At 51.6% G+C, this 22202-nt stretch overlaps 1 protein-coding gene across 7 annotated transcripts in view; it reads right to left on the bottom strand.

The window, feature by feature from the left end:
- Positions 1–16474: 16474 nt before the first annotated feature.
- Positions 16475–22202, bottom strand: part of Septin9 (septin 9) — a 163213-nt gene continuing 157485 nt past the window's right edge. For all 7 annotated transcript variants that reach the window (XM_028752750.1, XM_028752753.1, XM_028752751.1 and 4 more), the window contains 5 exons: positions 21854–21971; positions 20356–20451; positions 20068–20164; positions 17658–17709; positions 16475–16703 (listed from right to left, as the gene is read on the bottom strand). In XM_028752750.1, the coding sequence (XP_028608583.1) occupies positions 16571–16703; positions 17658–17709; positions 20068–20164; positions 20356–20451; positions 21854–21971 (496 nt within the window). In that variant the 3' untranslated portion in view covers positions 16475–16570. The remainder of the gene's footprint in view (positions 16704–17657; positions 17710–20067; positions 20165–20355; positions 20452–21853; positions 21972–22202) is intronic.

Below are 22202 nucleotides of genomic sequence, written 5' to 3' on the forward strand. Positions count from 1 at the left end.
TACAGACACCCAAGAAGTACAGACACTCAGGAAGTACAGACACCCAGAAAGTACAGACACCCAGAAAGTACAGACACCCAGGAAGTACAGACACCCAGAAAGTATAGACACCCAAGAAGTACAGACACTCAGGAAGTACAGACACCCAGGAAGTACAGACACTCAGGAAGTACAGACACCCAGGAAGTACAGACACCCGGGAAGTACAGACACCCGGGAAGTACAGACACCCGGGAAGTACAGACACCCAGGAAGTACAGACACCCGGGAAGTACAGACATGCGGGAGAAGTACACACACCCAGCAGGTTTTAGCCGGAGCCTTGGCACCATGACGGCCACCCATTACACCAGATGCCATTAGGAACAAAGGAGGTGTCTTTGAGAACAAGCTTCAGCCTTTGTGTGTCAGGGCAGCCTAACAACACTCCACCGACACCACCTGTGTGGCAGAGCAATGCAGACATTTGTATTCCCTGTCACCAAGTCACAGGACTGACTCTCTGTCCCCTTCCTCTGTTTCCTGGATCTTCACATGGCCATGCCTCTGGGTGTCTGTCATAAGGCCGTCTTGTGCAGACACCAGTCCTGTTAGACTCAGTGCCTCCGTTCTCTCTGATTACGCTGTCTATGAACTTTGGGGGTAACACAAAGCCAATCTTGTACTTTCTCTTTATCGAAATCAAAGGCCGGGCTGGAGAGATAGCTCAGGAGTTAAGAGCACTGACTGCTCTTCCAGAGGTCCTGAGTTCAATTCCCAGCAACCACATGGTGGCTCACAACCATCTGTAATGAGATCTGACGTTGTCTTCTGGTGTGTCATATACATAAAACAAAAAAAAAGAAAAAAAAAGAAATCAAAGGCCACTGCTGCTCTCAGGTGTGTGTGTGTGTGTGTGTGTGTGTGCGTGTGTGCACATGCACACATGCCTGGGCCCTGTACTAGGCAGAGGACAGCAGCAACCACTGGCCTTATGCAAGAGAAACATTCCAGAGCAATGGTTTCCAACCTTCCTGATGCTGTGACCCTTTGATATAGTAACCCTCATGTTACGGTGACCCCAGACATAACATTACCTTCATTGCTACCTTATAGTGTAATTTCCCTACTGATGTGAATGATAACGTACATATCTAATACGCAGGCTATCTCATACGCGACCCCTGTGAAGGGGTTGTTCTACCCCCTAACAGGGTCACGACCCATAGGTTGAGAACAATTACTCTAGAGAGTGATTTCAAAATGAAAATAATAAAATAAACCTTTTAAAGACAGAGCGAATGTCCCAGAAAGCCTCGGTGTCCTAGAAAGAGCGGCAGGAAGGTGATTTCCAGGATTAATCTTCTGGACATATTGGAGGACAGAAGTGTGGGGGAGGGGCAGCCCCTCCACAGGCCTCTCAGGCAGACCACGCACCTTCCCTATTTCTGTCCACTTCCCCAGTGGGCAGGCCCCCAGCAGCCTCATTAGCAGCCAGCTTTGACATGGAGGGGCCAAGTGACTCTAGCTTGGGAGGTACAGTTGCTCTTCCCTGGGGGGACACCTCAGGAGACCAGAGCCACCCTGACACCTGCCAAGTTAAATCACCAACTCTTCTAAACATCTTCCTCGTCTGTCTCCCTGGCCTTGAGCCTGCCATGCCAGTGCAGGGAGAGACAGACAGCCCTGGAATGATGCCAGGCAGCCCCCAGTGGGACCTCCTCACATCACCGACTCCCAGAGGCAATGGAACACCCTCTGAAGGGACTTGTGTCAGAGGGGCTGGCATTCCTACCCACCCAGCAAATCCTGCCCAGCAGCAGAAAGGAAACATGGAAGGAAGGATGTAGTAATCCACCCCTATGCACTGAGGGAGGAAGTGGCAGGAGGATTGGGAGTTCAAGGCCAGCCTCAGCTACATAGCAAGTTCGAGACCGGGGTGGGGGGGGCTGTTGGAAGACTATTTCCCAAGGTGCTGCCCCTTGCTTCTACAAACCAGCAGCTACCTGCAGTGACCTCTACCTGTCCCCTGGGTATTGCCCAGCCTGATGTCAGAGCCGCTCTTGGTCATTCCAAGCTTCACTTCAAAGATGAGGGCACACACATGAATTGTGGTCCCCGAGTCCTTCTCAGCTATTCCTCCAGTCAGCCTTGTTTTCTTCTGCTCTGCTCCCACACACTGCCCTGCACTTCCTCAGAGGCCTGAAGCAGCTCAGGTGAGCCTGCTCATCCTGCTCCTGGCAGCAGTGCCCAGCACCAATGGGCCCCCTGTCTTCCCCTGACAGAGGAGAGGAGGGCGAGGTGGAGGAGCAGCCCCTGGCATGTGGCTCCTGGCCTCCCTGTGGCTGTGTGCACAGGAGCTGTGCTGAGGGTGTTTCCAGATTCCTCCCAGCGCTGCAGCACTTGAGGGCAGAGTGATGTCTCCCACTGCTCTCCCACTGACCCAAACCCCTGCAAATGGAAGAATTTCAAAAGCTGGAGGAAGGCAGAAAGGGAAAAAGCTGGCAGTTCCCATTTGCCCTTGTGTTCTTTCTCCCCTTCTGCCCCTGTCTCCTTTCCCCCCCCACCCAAGCTTGCTTTGCAGTGTCGTCTCTTCTTGCCTCTTGGGTGACCATACAACTGCTGTCTGTATCTAGCCATAGCTGCTCTGCCTTTTCTCTGGCTTTGGTTCTGGAGTCAGGTTAAGGGCCCAGGACCACACCTGATCTCTTCATAGAGGCTATCAAGGGACAGGCCTGGGTAACCAAGAACCTTTATGGACCCTTGTCTTTCCTACCTGCTAGAGGCCCACATAGCCCATATGCACCATGCAGGCTCAGAGCGAAGCCAGGCACCAGCATGGCCGTGCCCAGCATGAACAAAGCTGGATACCAGCATGGCCATGCCCAGCACACAGATGCTTGATGGGAAGTCACGCCCTGCAGTTTCCTGCAGGCTCTCTTTTGACTGAGTTTATTTCCTTCCAATCAAGTGTAGAAAGGCCCACTCTCCCTCAGCCCAGTGCTTGGCATGGGAGATCTCTCCTGCTGCCAGGGATGGAGCCAACAGTAAAGGAAGGAGGCAGGGAGGAGGGGTGGGCAGAGGAGGCACATTCTCTCATATCCTATAGGAACCACAGAGCTCATGGGAAGGCTTCTGATATGATCAAGGGGGCTTGTCACACTCCCTCAGACCAGCACCTGGGACTGCTATCTTAGTCAGATTTTTTTAAAAAAATCTTTCTATAGAACAAGACGATGAATTAAACTCTGATAAATGCTGTATTAATGAAGATCCGATGGGACCCCAGGGTGCTGGGGAGGCTGTCGTGCAGGGGACCTGGAGGAGGGATGAGGTGCAAATGCCCTCTCTGGAGTTCCCATGGAGGTGGAGAGGGTGGCCGGGAGGTTCACCTGGCTGCACTTGAAAGCTCTGAGCCCCTTTCCAGAGGAAAGGAGTGGAGGAGGGGACCACGCAGGGCACCAACTCCGAAGGAGGGGGGAGGAGAAGGCTGGCTGAGGCGCCATTTTCTCTCCATCTGGCACAGGACTTGGAAGCTATTCTGTTCTCTCTGAAATGGTTGAGCTGAGAGCCAGACCCCAGAGAAGGCAGAGGGTCCGTGGCCTCCTGCACACCTTCTATCCACAGCTTGAGCCTCGTTCGACCTTGAGTGGAGAGTCCTCAACTGCCGAGGGCAGATTTAAGATATTTTGCAGAAGCCACTGGAAACCCTCCTCTCCAGCTCCCCAGGGAGAGGAGATGCTGCCAGTGGAACATCTGCTGAACAAAAAAATGGCCGTTTGAGGAGAAACGGGAGTGTGAGCCTGGAAACGAGAGATGCTTCATGAGGATGCCCAGGCCGCTCCTAAGTGGCCTTGAATATTGTCACATCCTCAGACCAGGTGGCATGGCACATACCTGTTTGAGGTTGCTTTCAACCTACTGGCTGCTTTCAGCAAATGAACACTGCACACGCATGGATGAACACACACACACTCACACACACACACATCACAATTCTGGCTCAGAGGGATGGAAGAGTACATAGTTAAGATTAAAGCCATGCGTTTAGCTTCAGTCACAAAGGCTGGTTGCATGGGAAATTCAAAGCATACTGAGGTTGGTTACATTGCTGTCTTAAAGGCCGGTTAAACTTAAACTGGCCAAGCACACAGTAGGACAGCAGGTTAAGCGCATGGTCTTACATGATCCCAGAGCATATTATCAGCTTGGTGGCAGAGACCGGCAAAGGTTCAGGATCTGAGGGAGAGAGAGATTCTCACAGAAACGTATGACCACAGTAGCCCAGGCTGACCTCAAACTCCTGATCCTTCTCCCTTAGCATCCCCAGGACTGGATTCTAGGCCCCGCCAGACTAATTTTCCTTTGCTCTGTTTGATCTGAGTATGAGTTGGAATTGAGGCTCAGCTCCAAGGTCTGTGTTTGCTTATTAGGGGCTCTTTCATCCACATCTAAAAAGTGACAGGCATTTCCTGAGCGTTGGATTGTTTGTTTTATGTGTTGGTGCGACTGGGCCACAAGATTCCCAGATATCCAGCTAGGCTTCCCGGCGTTTCTGTCAGACCGCCTAAGGACAGGTGCCACAGACCGCCCTCTCTAACATAGCAAGGCTTCGCCCCACAGCTCATGGCCTGTCTGGAACAAAAGAAAAACCTCCCATGTAAAAGAACAGATTCCTCAAGCAAGACATCCAAGAAGCAGAAGCAAGTGGATCCCTCAGGTCCAGAAGGACAGGGAGATGTCTCAGGGATCAAAAACACTTGGTGTTCCAGCAGAGGACCGGAATTTGGTTCCCAGAACTCCTGTGGCAGCTCACGCCCGACTGTAACTATGGTTTCAGGAGATCCCACACCCTCTCCTGACTCTGTGGGCAGCAGACACACACATGGTACCTCCACACGGGCATAACACTGACATACATGAAACAAATTTTTCCTGTGGTTGGATTGGCTTGACCCCTGTGTCTCATGACTGCTGGCTTTGAGATAAAAACATTGACTGTTGGCTCTCAGGTCTCCAGACGGATGATTTTGAATTAGGCCACTGTGAGCCAGTTTAACCACAGACACCTTCATGTTCAGGGGTAAAGGGTATAGGTCTATAATTTCAAGAAATTTAAATTGTTTTTTAAAAATAGCATATGCGTCTGCTGCGTGTGCCCATATGTGTTCATGTGTGTGTATGAAGGGACTCTTTTCCTGCAGTGGGGTAGGTCGTGAGTGGGCTCCACCATATTGGATGGTTCTGCTATTTGCCTGCATGGCTTTCATTCTTGCTTCTGAGCTCATCTACTCTGCTGTTGCCCCTGATGATTCCTTCACTTGTGCTAGCACTGGCTCCTTTGGGTTTCTGTCGTTGTCCCTCTCTTCCTCCACAGCAGACTCCCATTCCCGACCCTCACAGCTCATTCTGACAGGGGTGGCTCCCTTGGCTGCTGTAGTCCTAGGTGCCAACTCTGTTGACATCCTAGACAGACCGCCATTCTTTTCCCACTAGACCGAAGGCCTCTGGAGAGGACAAGCCCATCCTTGATAGCTCAGATTCCCAACGGAGTCTTAAAACCAAATTATTTAGTAACCGCTTGAGCAAAGGGTCAGAGGTCAGCAATGGGAATGACCCAACGACAGACCCTGCCAGAGGTGGATCGTGCCATCTACCCAACCACCAGCTGGAGTGCTAAACTCAGGGCCTGGGAGGCACTGCATGACAGTCAGGAGCTAGCATGGGGTGGGGAAGGGTTGGGGAAATGCTGGCCTTTAAATTAACCTTTTAGATTCTGGAAAGTGGCTGCCACACATTCTAGACGTTTTCACTAACTGGAGCTGAGTGGGGGAGGGGTGGCAAACGCCAGCCCTTGGAACAGGATGGAGGAAGCTATTAAGCTGTACATTTGTTCAGAGAGAGATAAAGACTACAAAGAATTACAAGAAACCCCCTAAATTACAAGTGTGGGTTTCAGTAATTGCTAAATTACAGAGCTCTGACTTTATTAGACACCCCTCTGCTTCCACAGTTGCCAGGGCCTGCCTTGAACTGACAAAAGCCAGAACATTCTGGAGGAATCTGGGCAGGGAGTCAACAGAAGCCCCCATTACAATGGAGGCCAAGACACAGAGATCAGGGCCAGGTTTCTGGTAGTGAATCCCTCGGAGTCTCCAGAGGAGCTGTGTAGCCTGTGACTGCCCAGGTGGATACCGGCTGGCTGGGGATTTTGACGTATTTTGAATTTCTAAGATCAGCAGTTGCTTGCAGCCAGTGGAGTTGGGGGGGGGGGGGATGAGAGAGAATTTTCAAGGTCTTCTGAAGGTCATCCAGGCAGACAGTGTGAACAGGATGACCCTAAGGTGACTTTCACTGTTCACATCTGTAACATCTGATGCATCAGGAGGTCACGCCATCGCTCTATAGCAACGGCACCTGTGTGGCTACACCAGCTTCCGGGAATCACATCGTCTGTGTTAGTCACTGTTCTGTTGCTGTGGAGAGATGCTGTGACCAAGGCGACTAGAATAGAGCATTTATTTGGAAGCTTGCTTTACAGTTTCAGAGTGAGTCTGTGGCTCTCATGGTGGGGGGCATGGTGGCAGCAGGCAGGCAGGCATGGTGCTGGAGCAACAGCTGAGAACTAACATCTGATTCTCAAGCAACAGGAGTCAGAGAGGAGGAAGGGAGGAAGGGAGGGAGGGAGGGAGGGAAGGAAGGAGGGAGGGAGGGAGGGAGAGAACTGGAAGTATCATGGGCTTTTAAAACCTCAAAGCTCACCCCCAAGTGACACACCTCCTCCAACAAGGTCACACCTCCTAAGCCTTTTCAAATAGTTCCAACTGTGAACCAAACATTTAAATAACCGGGCCAGCAGGGGGGCGCTCTCACCCAAAGCACCACATCCTCCGAGCTTCTGACAGGGCCCTGCATATAAGTGCATTCTACCCACCACGTGAGAGTTTCTGGCAATATCCATTTCTATCCTCCACACCAATTTCAGGGAGAGACCTGATCCTACATTCAAATCACTGGTAGCCAACAGCAAAGCAAATCGGAGGCTGATTTTCCATTTTTTTTTCCTAAGGCATGATTTGAGGACAGAAAAATAAGTTACAGGACATACCAAGAAAGTAAACATAATCATGGGAAAAACTCTCACCAGGAAAAGGTAGGGATGTGAAGGTTCTTAGTTAGCGTTAATTTCCCTTTTCTTTGCTTCAATAAAGTACCCAGCAGAAGCAACTGAAAGGAGGAAAAGTCTCTTTTGACTCAGTTTAAGAAGTCCACCATAGCAGTGGGGGCACACAGCTTTAATCCCGGCACTCGGGAGGCAGAAGCAGGAGGATCTCTGTGAGCTCGAGGGCAGCCTGCTCTACATAATGAATTCCAGGACATCCAGGGCTACATGAAATAAATAAATAGGAAAGAAATCCATTGTGATGGAGAAGACATGGCCGTGCGTGGCTCCTGGGCTCCTGCTGGCTGGGGTGAGGAGGCAGCTGTTATATGGAGCTGATCAGAGAGCTCAGACCAGAATAAGAGCCTGGACCACCTCCCCCAGCTAGCTCCCGCCTCCTAAAATTTCCACAACCTCCCAGAATCATGTTCCAGCTGGGGACTAAGCATTCAGACACAGGAGCCTGTGGGGAGTGTACATTCAAACTGTAACAGATGAGGTCTTAGCTCACTGAAGCAAATAAAAATATGTAAAAAGACTTATCCAGGGGACAGTGGGAGAGGACAAGTCTTCATGTGAACAGATGGGAGTGTCAACAGAGATAGAAACATCTGAAGAGCCAGAGAGGCTGGCGTGTGGCTCAGGGTGGGGGATGGGGAGTGGGGGAGCACTTGCCTACCATACATTGTAAAGGCCCCAGATTCTCTCCTCAGCATCGCAAAACAGACAAACAGATCTTAAGTCCCCATACCCATCCTCCCCAGTAGCCACTGGCAGCCACCATCCCAAGGAGAAGAAGTCCTAAAGATTCAGCCACAGGGCACCACAGCTCTGTAAAGAGAGGCAGATGCAGAAGTCAGTGACAGGCCTGCACCCAAGTCCATTACAGAGGTACTTTACACTGGACCAAAACCCTAGTTTGAGCCCTGCCTACCTTGGTGGGGCAGGTGACTGTGCTTCTGAGACTACTGAGCATCCTAGCCTGACTCCCACAGAAGGACCTTCTACAGAGTTAAAGCCATTTCTCTCTAGGGACTCATGTTTCTTCCTGGGATGGGGTTCGGGTGAAGATTTTAACCAGGGAGAGAGAAGAGGCCATGGTGATGTTCTGGGAGGCAGGGCTGGCAGAGGAGCCCAATGCTAATGTCCCTGGCACCCAAGAGAGACAGGAAGAAGAGGAGGGAGAGGGAGGGAGGAAGAGGAAGGGGGAAGAGCGGGCAGTGGCATTGTGGGTAAAGATATCTTACAGAAGCTCCCTGGCATCCAGGCTCCTCCGAGGGATGGTTTTTTAATTCAAGCAGACCGATCAAGAACCATTTACTCTGGACAGCCTTAATTATTCATGCCCTATTTTCTTCAGATTATTTATAAGCACCTTCTATGAAAGGAAAGGAAGATGATTTTTCCCCTCAGAGTGCTCAGTGTTCATTCAGTTACAACTCGTATGGGGCCCAGTGGCATCCCCGGTGCTCAGGGGCTGTGCTGGGTGCAGAAAGATCCCACTAAAAATGGCGGTGATATCCCTGTGGCCCTAGGAAACTGTGTTTCAGTTGTGACCCGGGTCCATCTGATCCCACAGAGCAGGACAGTGCTGCGGGCCTCTCCAGCAGGTAAGGGAAAGCCCTGGATTGGAACACACATGCTCAGGCTCCAGAGAAGCTAAGAAGGTCACCTGCCAGGGCTGAAGAGAGGGTAACATTGTAACGAGGAGAGACCCGAACCAGGTGTGGATCGGCCCTTGGTCCAGGCTTAGTACAGAATCTATCCTGTAACAGGCTTGTGGCTTGGCTGTGTCTTAGTTACTTTTCTACTGTTGTGATTAAGTGCCATGACCAAGGCAACTTACAGAGACATTTATTTGGGCTCCCTGTGCTAGAGGGTAAGAGTCCATCACGGCAGGGTAGCAGGGAGGTAAGCAGCAGACATGGTGGCTGCAGCAGAAGCTGAGGGCTCTCATCTTAAGCCACAGGTAGGAAGCAGAGAGTGCACTGGGAATGGCGCGTATGGCTTTTGAAACCTCAAAGCCCTCTAGCAAGACACTTCCTCCTGCAAGCCTCCCCCCCCCCAGGGCCACCAACTGAGGACCAAGTGTTCAAATGTCCAAGACTATTGGGGGACATCTCATTTAAACCATATTGGAAATGTTCTCCCTACACTCACAGGAGATGGTTTGCTTCCCAGTGCACTGTTCAGTGGTGAACAACCCCCTCAGGGCAGACATGACTGGTTCTCAAGGGCTCTGGTCTAAGCAGACGGGTGGATTCATTGTTTCATGATGTTACCAGAAGGGTAGAAAGCAGGAGATGGAACCTGGTTGCAGGGAGCAGTAGGTCACTGGGGTTGTGCCTTTGAAGGGTAGACCTTGTCCCTCCTCTGTCCCTTCTTCTGTCTGCTTCCTGGTTACAAGTGGCTTTCTCTGCCTTCAGCCATGAGGTTCCTGCCTTGTCACTGAGTCAAAAGGCAAAGCAGCCGTGGACTGTGGCTTGACATGGACAACCTGTGAGCCAAAATACAGTATCCCCCTCGAAGCTGCTTTTCTTGGACTCTTTATCTTTGCAATAAAACATGGGGTTCCTTCCCTCCCCGTTCTCCAGCATCAAACAGTGCCTAAGTGGCCACTGTCCCTTTTGGTGGGACAGAGCATGACCAAGGTCACGCAGCAGAAAGAGACACTCACCCCAGTTCCACTCTGCCCTCTGAGTCACACTGATATAGCAAGAGACCCTCCAGCACTACTGAGGGCCGTCTGTCCACTGGCCCAGTTTGAACTCATGCCTCCAGGAATTCTTCCCTATGCAATCTAGGAAGGGGACCCCTGGGGTCTTTATGTGGACCCAAGTTCAAGGCTACAGAGTTGAATCTATGTGGGGGAAGTGATTTTTCTGCCTCAGCCCTGGTTGTCTTGCTGCTGTAACAAAAATACACGATGCGAGAAACCTCAGGAAAGGAGGGTTGACTTCAGCCCTCTTTTGAGGAGTGACAGTGTATCAAGGTGGATGGAGACCGAAGTGTCTGGGCACATGGTGCTCATAGGCAGGACGTGGGGTGATGAATGCTGATTTTCGGAGGGCTCCCCTTTTTTCTTTTTTTAAAATTTATTCAAGGACCCCGGTCCATGGGGTGCCGCTGTCCACATCTTGAAAATGTGCTTATAAACAACACCAGATGTGTCTCCTAGGTGGTCCCAAGTCCAGTTGACAATGAGGACCAACCATCACAGCTCTGAGCTAACACTCATTGTCAGCAGGCGCTCACTCGGAAGGGCTCTGGCTATCCCTAAGCTGGGAAGGGAAGACTGGATAGGAACAGAGGAAGCACAGAGAATTATAGTTATTTTATCATTGTTACCAAATACCTGATAGAAGCAACTTAAGGGAGGATTTTTTTATGGCTCGTAGTTGATGGAGACTACCCATTGTGGCAGGAAGGTTTGTGCTGCAGCTTCTTGGAATCTCAATAGATCAGAAAGTTCAAGCAGGAAGAAGAGCCAGCCTGTAACCTTCAAGCCCTACCCTGTCCATATCCAAAAGGTTCCATAACCTCCCAGAACAGCACCACCTGCTGGAGAGCTAGTGTTCCAACACATGGACCTGTGACGGACATTTCACATTCAAATCTTAGCAGGCAGGAGGAAGGAGGGGAGCCTCCTCTGAGAGAACCTCCCTGTCTCCTGCTCTAGAGAGACTCCCTGTTTGGCTTTTTGTATGCAGAGACAAGCGGATCCTGACAGTCCACTGACCAGCCAGCCTAATCAAAATGGCAAGCTTCTGGTGCAGTGAGACAAAAGGCAATACAAGAGAGACGCTCGAGCTCCTGTTCCATCTTCTCTCCCTGTGCACCATGAGAATATACACTCGAATGCATGCACACACACACTCTACAGGCATGCACATACACACGTGCACGCACCCTATCTGCAGGCAAGCATACCTACACACACATAAACGCACACATTTTTTTATTTTTTATTACATATTATATTTTTATTATTTAAATATATATCATATATTATTTCTATATTTTATATTTTAACTGGAAGTCACTGTCACTGTTTGCTGTCCCCATGCCTACTGTTCAATGTTTCACAGCATGCAGGCACTGCATGAGTTATCAGGGACGTGAGTCTTACTTTAGTCTTTCATGACATGCTCTTGCTTGTACATATGTAGCCAGGCTGGCCTCTGGTTCTCCGGCCTCCAGCCTACACTTGCAGAGTGCAGGGATCACACACAGTCTGTGCCGCTATTTCTGGTCTCACTGTTAGGATAAGGTGGAGAAACGATACCGTTGGCAGAGCCAGGGCCAGGATGCACCGCTAAGAGATCACATCATGCAGCAGATCTAATGCAAGAGGTTTACTGGGAAAAGGGGGAGAGCAAAAGGCCTTCTCGGAGTGATAACATGAGACTGACAGACAGACCAGGAGACAGAGAGACTAGGTGGGGGTGCCCCTCCCCCCCAGCGGAAATGCTCTGCACCTGGCGGCCGTGGGTGATGACGTGGGCGGTGACGTAAGCTGAGTAGCTGCGGGTGCCCCTCCCCCCCAGTGGAAATGCTCTGCACCTGGCGGCCGTGGGTGATGACCTAACTGAGTAGCTGCAAGGCGGGCTGGCAGAGCGGCCTGATTTACAACACTTCTTTAGGTCTTACTTCAGGCTGTGGCTCTTGCCAGCAGGAAACCAGATGTGGGGGCAGCATAGAGAGAGGTTCTGCAGGCCTGAGGAAGCCACTGACCATCAGGACAGACGACCCTCTACACCAGGACTCTCCAAGGGCTCCTAGCAACAGAGGTCGGGTGACTGCCTGTATTGGTGTGGTGCCAGCCAGTATCCCTCCCACCGGCATTCAGCTGCTACACGGGCCCCTCCTGTCTACGTCCTGGGCAGCCAAGCATCTGGAAAATACTTCCACTTGAATTCAGGAAATGCACCTCAATCCTACACGGGTCCTCAATGGGCTTATGGAACAGTGCAAGGGTGGGAGGGGGCAGGGGAATGAAGTGAGGATGGGGGCAAGATTCCTCCTTCCCCTCTCCTGCCAAGAGGCCAGAGGAGAGAGAAACATAAGACGGGCAAGCCACTGGATCCTTCTGGGCAGAAGACACAGGGACCTGGGTCAGGGTTGGGGACTGAGGTGCACAGTCATACCTTGTAGCCCACGGTGGCCTCAAACTCCTGATATTTCTTGTCTCAGTCCCTCAAATGCTGGGATCACCACCATCCTCCCTAGAGTCTGAGGCCCGTGCCCCAGTATCAGGGCTAGACAACATCATTGGATGTGAATGGAGATATTTCTCTGTTGTGTAATTTTTTTTCTGGCATTTTCCATATTGAATAAGGCTAGATGTGTAGGTAGAAAGTGGTGTTTTAAAACGAGTAGAGAAGATGGCGAGGTAGCTCTGTGGTGAACAGCACTGGCTGCTCTTCCAGAGGACTCAGGTCCAGTTTCCAGCCTCAGTACCCACAGAGCAGTCTGTAACTCCAGTTCTAGGGAACCCCGCCCCCTCTTCTTGCTTCCTCAGGCATCAGACACACACCTAGCTTAAAGATATACATGTAGGCAAAACATCTACACACATTAAATAAATAAACTTTGATTTTTTTCGAGTGGAGAGATGGCTTAGTCAGCAAGGTGCTTGTTACGGGAGCACGGGGCCCTGGGTTGGGATCCTCAGAAGCAGGTAAAGCCAGGGAAGGAGGCGTGCACATAACCTCATCAGACCAACCGGGAAAACGGGCAGACCCATGGAGCTCACTGGCCGGCCAGCCCAGACTATTTGCTTGGAAGCTCCAAGCCACAGAGTCCCTATTGCAAGTAAGGAAACAAAACAACTAAGGTTGTTCTCTGGCCTCCACATGCACACAGATGCACACACGCACACACACACACACACACACACACACACACACACAATGACAGTCCATTCTAGATTTTGCCACTGTCCCAGTGTGTTGTTCCAGTTGTGCTGGTGTGATGCTGGGGCTGGACAGGAGGGAATAAAGTCACCGGCATAGGGTCCCACACCATGAAGCCCCCCTTGTCCTGTCCAGCTTCCCCTCCCCCCTCCCCCTCCCCCTCCAGCTCTGATAGTTCCATGGAAAGCCCACCTTCAGGGCTGGAGAGACAGGGACAAGAGCCCACACTGCATGAACCTTCGTACCTGAGTGTGGATTCCTAGCACCCGACTTTTTTTCTTTTAGTATAGCCACGCACACCTGTAACCCCAGTACTGTGGAGAGTGGAAACAAGATCACTGGGTCTTGCTTTGTTGGTGGGAGGTGAGGATTCTCCGATCCCTAGCTAGCAGGCACAAGAAAGCCCATGTTCCTGGGCAGATGAGAATAGCTAGCCACTCTGGTCCTACACAGTGCTTGTTTGAGTGACAGGTGGGGTTTCCCCATCACCGGCTTGGAGGTGTGGGTGGACCGTGCTGGTAGCCAGTCAGATTAATGAGTTCACAACTGCCTAAGTCTGTCTGGGGCTGGAGGGGGATGGCCATGCACACGGGACAGTTCAGCCTTGAGGAAAGAGGTATTCAAGGGGGAGTACTTACCAAGGGACTTAGAAATGGGGGACTCAGGCAAGCTGCCTCCATGGACAAGACCCCCTTACCAGTGCCATCAACAGCCAAACCAACAACCTGATGCTTGATTCTATGAGGCCACTGAGCACAACTCGTTGGTTGATGAAGCCTATTCGTCTTCATGTGGTCTTCAGAAGAGTGTGGGCAGGCTAGAGAGGTAGGGTCACTCCCTAGACCATGCGGTGTGGTGGATGCAAGCAGCCTCCAGTTCTCACATGCTCCCCCTGTAGCTCTGGGACCCCTGAGACGCAGGAAGGGGGCGTGGGGTGGTGAATTACCCCACCCCAGACCCACCTGCACAGAAGCTTAGAATAAAACCTTACTTGAACACATGAGTTTTACAGATGTAAATCAAGATGAGACTATCCTGGGCTGAAATGGCTCCTATGTCTAAAGTGAGTGTCCCTCAAGAGGAAAGTACATGAATCTGGAATAATCCCAGGAGCAGGAAGAGGCAGGGGACTGTGGATGGAGCAGGGTCGTGCCAACACTCGGTCAAGGCTTCTAGAAAGACGAGAGTGTAGACTATTATTGTTCCAGGGTGCCTGGATTGCACTCACTTGCCATAGGAACTGCAGGCCATTAAAGCACACACAGAGTATCTCTCCCCTTTCCCAGTTTCTGTGCACAAAACTGGTTGGCTCAGCCAGCTCCCTGGGACCACACATGGTTTAGTTCTCTTGGAATAACATTATTGTAAATGGCCAGCTATCAGGGCCTGACCTAATAAACTTTAGATTTATATGTGTGTATACATGTGTCTGCTACATGTGTGCAGGTACCATCAGAGACCAGAAGAGGGTGTCAGATGTCCCAGGAGCTGGGCTACGGGCAGTGGGTGCTGCTAATTAAACTCAAGTCTTTGAAGAGCAGAGAGCACTTTTCAACACTGAGCTGCTGGTTCCCAAAGTTTGAATTTGGGGCCTCACACAGCTTTACAGCTTTCTTCCAGTGGAAGCCTCCACCCACCTGTTAGTGGACCAGACAGGTCCTGCGAAAGAGAACTCACTGCAGCTCCAGAATGAGCCGGTTTGTATTTGAAACATTTATTTCAGGAAATACATTTCAACACTTTGTTATTTATACAAAAAAAAAAAAAAAGAGAGAGAGAGAGAGAGACTTTTCTGCCCCCCACCAGGAAGCCCCCAGCAAAGGGCCACGTGGAACGGCCTGGTGAGACAAACAGTTTCGATACCTGGTTACAGAGGCACAGAATCATCCTGATGACACCAGTCTGCTGCTAAATCCCCAGGGACACTGGGGCTGGAGAAGGCTGGGGTGCCCTGGGTCCAGCATGCTGGAGATTTCCTTCAAAGTCCTGATTTTGGCAAAAGAACTTGGCAAGCTGGCAAGCGAACTGTTTGGCCGTAGGGCGTGACGAGGGGGCCTTCCATGCTTGGGTGGGGGAGTAGACGCCCAAAGCAGGAAACAATGTTCACTTTTCATCTGTCTGCACCCCACCCCTCCCACTGCACTTCTAGGCTGCAGAAAGCTAGCCTGGGGTCTGTAGAGGCACCCTCCCCAAGCGGGTCCAACCTAACCAACCTCATCAAACTCCTCCCCAGGCAGGGGCAAGCAAGAATGAGAGGCAGGCAGGAAGGACATGGCTTTGGTCAGCTGTGCATGGATGGTCCCTAATGGTTCCCTCTGAGAGAAGATGAGTGAACCAGGCTCTGCTATGAAACCCTGCCCTGGAGTCTGGCTATCCATCTCTGACCCCCTCATCTCTCCCTCTTTGGGGGTACTTTTGATGAATTCTGAGCTGGGCTCTAGGCTCATGTAGACAACAAAATGGTCAGGTTTCTGGCTCCCACCTAGTACAGTCAGAGTCATCAAGGCTCGAGCCTGAGGTGTGTCGGGTGGGGCAGGGTGAGGCAAAGGAGCGCCAATGTAACCAGAGCATCTTGGGCCAAACTGAGAACCAGAGAGATAGGCCTTCCGCGGCACCTGGGCAGGATACATCCCATACATTCTCATGCCTTCCTTCCTTCCATGGCTCCCTCCCTCAGGAGGCTTCCTCCCTCATGGCTTCAACGCATTTTCTTGCTTTGACCTTTCTACAATTGGGGGTGGGGCCGGGGAGCATCTTTCATGCTCTGTCTTTCATAATTAAAGCCCAGTGTAGTAGCGATATCTACAGCACAGGGGAGAGAGAACTGAAGGGCGAGGGAGAAAAGACACCTCCCCTCTCCAGCACGTCCCTGCTTTTCATCCAAAGGGACATCTAGGGAAGAGGTGACTGGCTCTTGTGATCAAGGCACTTTCTGCTCTGGGACAAGCTTGAGGGGCACGGTTGTCACTTTGTCTAAGTGATTGGCAACTTTGGCTGTGACGTCTCTAGTTCCCTTGAGGGGCAGGCAGCTGAGGGTGCTGTGAGCAATGCCTCCTGGAGGGGCAGGTGGGGCTCCAGGAATACCTGGCCAGCTCCATCCTCCTCTGGTGCAGCCTCTAACCTGCTTGAGGCTGTGGCCATGGGGTCTTGTGGCTTAAGGGGCTCCTCTGCACCCCCCTAGGAACTGCCCCCACCGGCTTCAGCTAAGTACTCAGAGCAGGCAAGGACACATAGATCTTCAAATCCCTTAGGGGCTGACCCCGCCCAGTCTAGCCTTCACAACTTGAGGCGGAAGTATAACACAGAGGCGAGCCCAGGCTGTAGCCCCGCCCACCTTGCTGCTACAGCCAATTAAGAGCACACTTAGGAGGTAATTCCTTACCTAGCAAAGTGTGGAAAGAGATGGATGGAGGCATGAGACAAATGGAGATAATTATATAAAATAAGACAGGGGAGGTGGGTGGGCCAGGGATGATGAAAAGATCTGGGGATGGGGTCCTAGGGCGGGACGCATCTACATCTCCTGGGCTTCCGGCTCCTTCTCTATCCCGTTGGCCATGGAGCTGTTGCCCTCGTTGAGGCGTTTCACACGGTAGGCTTCGAAGTGAATGTTGCTGGTGATGTCTTTGATATTCTGCATGTGCGTCCTGCAGGGGACACGGCCGGCATGGGGGTGACCACTTAGCCTGCTTGAAATGACAACCACCTGCCCCTCCCGGGCCTTAGAGCCAGCCTGCAGGCTCTTTGTGCACAGCCAGCAGAATCGGGCAGAGTTCACCCGCTCTCCGGTGACAGCAGGCCCTCTGTGGCTTCACATTCTAACCCGTATCCCCTTTTCTAGTCAGGGGCCTGCAGAAGGATAGGGGACTGGGCACTAAAAACACAAAGTTGTGGAAGGTCTCAAGGCCCCCACCAGCCGGCAGGACTTGGGTATTCGTGCTCCAAGACAGAAATTCAGGCTATGGCCAGCAGGAGGCAGCAGGTGACCACAGTCCCCAGCGCTGTCCACCTGACATCCGGAAACTGACTTTCTTTAAAACAGTTTCTTTTTGCATGTAAGAGCCAGGGCCTTCAGCATGCCAGGCAAGCTCTACATTACAGACTGGCCCTCAGTGCAGCTCTCCCCTCTTTACTTTGGAAAGGGGAGTGGGAAAGGCGAGGTGCCCTGAAGGCGAGCTTTATTCTCAGAAACCCCACCCAGGCCCTCAGATAGTCCTGCCCGGCATATCTTTTTCTACTAATATATATTCATCACACAAAGTAATAAGTTTCATTACGGATTTTTTTCTTTCTGTTTGTTCGTTTTGTCTGAGACATACAGTTTAGACTGTACTGAGTGGGCAGTAGCCGTAGCTGATCCAGCAGGTTTAGCCCACAGGGGACCGGAACTGAGCCCCTCTCAGCCTGGTGACCTCATAAGGTTAGAAAGAATCCTCATTTCTTCATCCATGCCCAGGTTTTTGTTAGCTTGTTTCAGCTTTGTTCCCGAGGACAGGGCTGACAACAGGCAGCTGGGGTAGGGCCTCTGCCCGTCCATCTAACGCCACCAAGCCACAGAGCTGGTCCTCCCAAGGGACCTGCAGAACTGATGGCTGACTCACCTGATAAGGAGATCCCGCAGGTAGGCAAATTCACAGTGAGTGGTATTCTCAACTAAGGAAAGAGAAGGAGAGATGCTCAGTGTTCTGAGGGGAGGAAGCCCTTCTTCTTCCACCCAGTAAAGCCAACGCTTCCAGAAAGCCCCGCCCACTGGGCAGGATGATTGACAGCTACTCGACTGGTTCCGGAGTTAACAGGGAGACACCTCTAGTGTGTCTATGAGGGTGCATCCTGAGAGGTTCGGCTGAGGGAAGACCCACCAGGAATGCGGGCAGCAGCATTCTGTGGGCTGAGTTTCCCCAGCTGAATAAAAAAGAAAGCCCCAGCATTTTTTTTTATCTGCTTCCTGACTGTGGATACACGGTGATCAACAGCCTCTTGTTGCGCCGCCATGACTCCCCAGCACGATGGACAGCACCCCGGAACTGTGAGCCTAAACAAACCCCTCATTCCTTGTGTTCTGGGCCGGGATGAATTCTGTTGGCTTCTCTGACTCAGTTTCTCAATAAAATGGGCAAATGGCTCAGTAGGCGAGGGGCATTTGCCGCCCAACCCAATGACGGCAGTTTGATTCCCAGAACCACAAAGTAGGAGAGAGGCGACTCTTGCAAGCTGTCATCTTACTACCACATGCGTGTTTCGGTAAATATGTGCCCTCTTCCCCCAGTAAAATAAATAAGTTAATAAATAAATGTAAAGAGAAATTTAAACAGGAGATCATGGCTCAGACCTCAAGTCCACAAAAGACCAAATGAGCCAACGATGTAATCTGACTTTGTGAGGCTTTCGAGGAAAGTAGTTGCTTTCCATCCTCCAGGTAGTAGTACTCTAGACACCTTCCAAGGATGGAACAGACACTTTGGATGGTGCGTACCAAGGATTAGGCGTAGGCACAGCTGGATGGGATTTGGTCAGTTATGAACTCACCGGGTCCCTGATAGGAACTTCCACCATGTTCTGATAAGTTCCCAGGGTCCTCACAAGAAAGATGCTGGATGTGGGAACAACCACCAGGGGGAGCTCCCAGAGGCTGCCTGGATCCTCAGCTGGGAACAGTGTTTTCCTTGAGTGCATGCAATACCCAAATTGGCCATCAGGGGCCAGAAGAGACATGTCAGTATCCTATGCCACTCCTAGAGTCCCAGGACTTTTACCCCAAACTTTGCTGCTCCAAACCCTGCCTTGCATATTTGTGGAGAGGACACAGAGGATGAGGAAGACATCAAAGACCGAAGGAACAGACTGAGAGGAACCCTTTATTCCATTTTCATACCCCACTTTCCCTCCCTTGCTCTTTCTTCTTAGACAGTGTCTCAGGAAGTCCAGGCTAGCCCCAAGCTCACTGTAGGGTGGGTGAATTGAGTCCCTGACCTCCTGGCTCCACCTCTGAAAGACTAAGATCACAGATCCTGCAGAAATAGCACAGAAACAGCAAACCTGGTTTACATGGTGCAGAGTGTGGAACTCGGTTAATTCGAGGCAAGCACCTGACCAATGGGACCTAGCCCAGTAACTCAGCAGTTCTGGACCAGTGGGTCGTGATCCCTTCACAGGGGTCATATCAGATATCCTGCATATCAGACGTTTACAATTCATTACAGCTGAAAACTACAGTTAAGAAGTAGCAACGGAAATGATTTTATGGTTGGGGATGATTTTATGGTTGGGGTCACCACAGCACGAGGAACTGTATTAAAGGGTTGCAACATTAGGAAAGTTGAGTTTGCACTGGGCTAATTCCTGTCTGCAAGGATGAGCAAGGGGATCTGGGGAGCTGAAAGGGTTAAATGATAATCCACTATGGAGGTCGGAGGGGGGCCTGGCTGGAGGCCTCTATGCTCAGAGCCAGGAAGCACCATCAAGACCAGATTCTCAGAGTAACTGCCCCTCAGAGAGTTCCAGCAGGCCTGGTGTTCCAGCAGAATCCTGGCTACATCCTGTTCTGCCTAGACCTTAGGACGAAGGTCTAGCCTGCACCTATGAAGGGTATAGACTGGGGCCCTAGAGAATTGGGGATTCCCCCCCAAGTCAAAGCCTCAACTTTCTGCTCCTCTGTGAGGCCATTCGACCACACTGGTCACAAGGATCAAAGTGGGTTTTCATCTTCCAGGCAGTTCCGCCCTCTCCCATCCTCCATTCTAAAAAGGGTGGAAGAGCAGAGAGAAGAGCAAAGAAAAGCCCTGAAAGCATCCCACCTGGGGCGCTGGACCCCAGGAAAGCCCAGAGCCCAGCCCTCAGTGCATGGGACAAAGTAACAAAGTCTGTCAAAGTCATTAAGTCCAGGGACCCTGGTGCACTTGAGGTGTGCCCCACAGTCAGTGTCCTTACAAGAAACAGGGACCCACAGTGCAATGGGTGACGGCCTAGGCCCAACTACACCTTCAACACTCTGTGCTGGCACAGCAGACATACCTTCAATGGTGCCCCATTTGGTCTTCCTTCCCAGAATCCTCTTGCCATTGACTTGATACTCATGGTCGCTGCCCACCACAGCAAATGGGATCATCTCCTGGAGGAGGGATGGAAGAGTTAGTCCCATGCGATCAGCAGGGCCAGTGCTACCCTAGAACAGCCCATACCTTGGGCCTGGAAAACTGCAGGCCTTGCCTTCAGAGGACCTAGAGCGGATATACAGGCTCCCGTCGATCTGTCTATCCGCCCACCGCCCCTGACCTCCCAGCAGTAGATTGACCTACTGACCCGGAACTTCTCGTTCACCAGCCGGTCCTCTGCATCCTCATCAAACTCCTTCTGGGGGTACACGTCAATGCCATTGGACAGCAGGTCTGCAGTGATCTGGGAGGTGTGGGGTGAAACAGGCTATCAGCCAATCAGGTGCCTGAGCTATGAATCTCTCTACAAAGGCAGGCTCTGAGTGGCCCCACCCTGAGAATATCTAATTTATTTAAAGATCCATTTTACTTTATTTTATGTATACAAGTGTTTTGCCTGCATGTATGCACATGTACTATATACATGCCAAGTGCCCACAGAGGCCAGAAGAAGGCATACTGAATTCCTGTGGAACTGGCTGTGAGCTGCCACATGGGTGCTAGGAATTGACCCTGAGTGCTCTGTAAGAGCAAGTGCTCTTAACCCCTGAGCTATCTCTCCAGCCCCATTCCTACCCTTTTTTGGAAACAAAGTCTATAGCTCAGGCTAGCCCCAAACTGGCTCCATAAACAAGAATAACCTTAAACTCTTGATCCTCCTGCCTCTACCTCCTAATGCTGGTGCTGCAAGTATCATGCCCAGCTCCGTGTGCTGCTGAGAATCAACCCTGAGCCTTCTCTATGGTAGGAGAGCACTCTACCCCGAGTTCCATCCTGCCCAGGATCTCCAGCTCTGAAGCCTCTTAGACACTATGAAGCAGTCCCCTGGCCCGAGGGACCCTGTGGCCACTGTCCTAAGTCTCTCTGTTTTCTGTGCAGCTCATCGCTACCCACCCCCTTACCCCAAGAAAACACCTCAGGCTTGCAGAGCCCTTTTCCTAAAACACTCTCAGCGTGGTGGCCCAGGGTGTACCTGTCTGTTGAAACTCCTCAGTTTGATGACTTAATGACAGCCCAGGTGGCTGTCGATAGAGGACAGCCCAGAGGACAGCTATCTGTCTTATCTGTTCAAGCAGATCCAGGCTCTTACACACTGGGGAGCCTCCTGGTCTCTTTTCCAACAGATGTGCCCCTGACTACCCTGCCCTATGCATGCTGGGAAAATCCCCAATACACACCCTGGGAAGGAAGCCCTGGCAGCCTCTGGAATTGGATTTCGGGCCTGTCTTAGAACCCCAGGCTGGAGCTCCCAGGAGGCTCTGAAGTAGCCTTGCACAGATGAGGACCAGGACTTATCCTACTGCAGACGCCTGAAGGAATAGCCCTGTCACCCAGACAGCTGCAGCTCCAACCATGGCAGAAAGGAAGAAGCCACTGAGATAGGCTGTCAGGCTGGGTCTGAACGCCCTGAGATGTTTGCTTCTGCTTGGTCTATTCCCTTCTGAACCCCACTGAGACTGCTGGATATGAGGAACCCCTGCAGCTACAAAGGCCAGGGGGCTCCCCCAAGGCTGGACACATGCTGTGAAGGGCTGAAAGGTACCTCTCCTATCATATATCCCCAGAACTGGACAGGCCCCTGTCAAGCCTATAACTCGTCTAGGCAGACCTTGGGGGAGGGGCTGGGTAGAGGCCATGAGTCCTACCCGTTGTTTGAAGTAGACTCTCTCCTCCAGGGTCAGCGTGTCAGCCTTGGCAATGACGGGGACAATGTTGACCACCTTGCTTAGGCGCTTCATGAATTCAATGTCCAGGGGCCTGAGCCTGAAATGGAACAGTGCAAAAGACTCAGCTTAGGGATCCCCTATCTCAGGCATCTCAGTGGGGGCCATGTCGGTAGAGGGGTAAGGTTGGGCCTTAGAAGGGTTCAGGGCGAGCACACTCCCCCTATGGAGCTGAGAGCAGGGAACCAGAGTAAAGCTGCCTCTAAGCTCTTTCATCCACGAGATCGTCAGAGCCCAACCGCTCCTGGACACTGCCCACTCAAATGATAAC

The sequence above is a fragment of the Grammomys surdaster genome, unplaced genomic scaffold (genome assembly GCF_004785775.1).
Source record: "Grammomys surdaster isolate TR1022 unplaced genomic scaffold, NIH_TR_1.0 125940, whole genome shotgun sequence".
NCBI classification, from domain to species: domain Eukaryota; kingdom Metazoa; phylum Chordata; class Mammalia; order Rodentia; family Muridae; genus Grammomys; species Grammomys surdaster.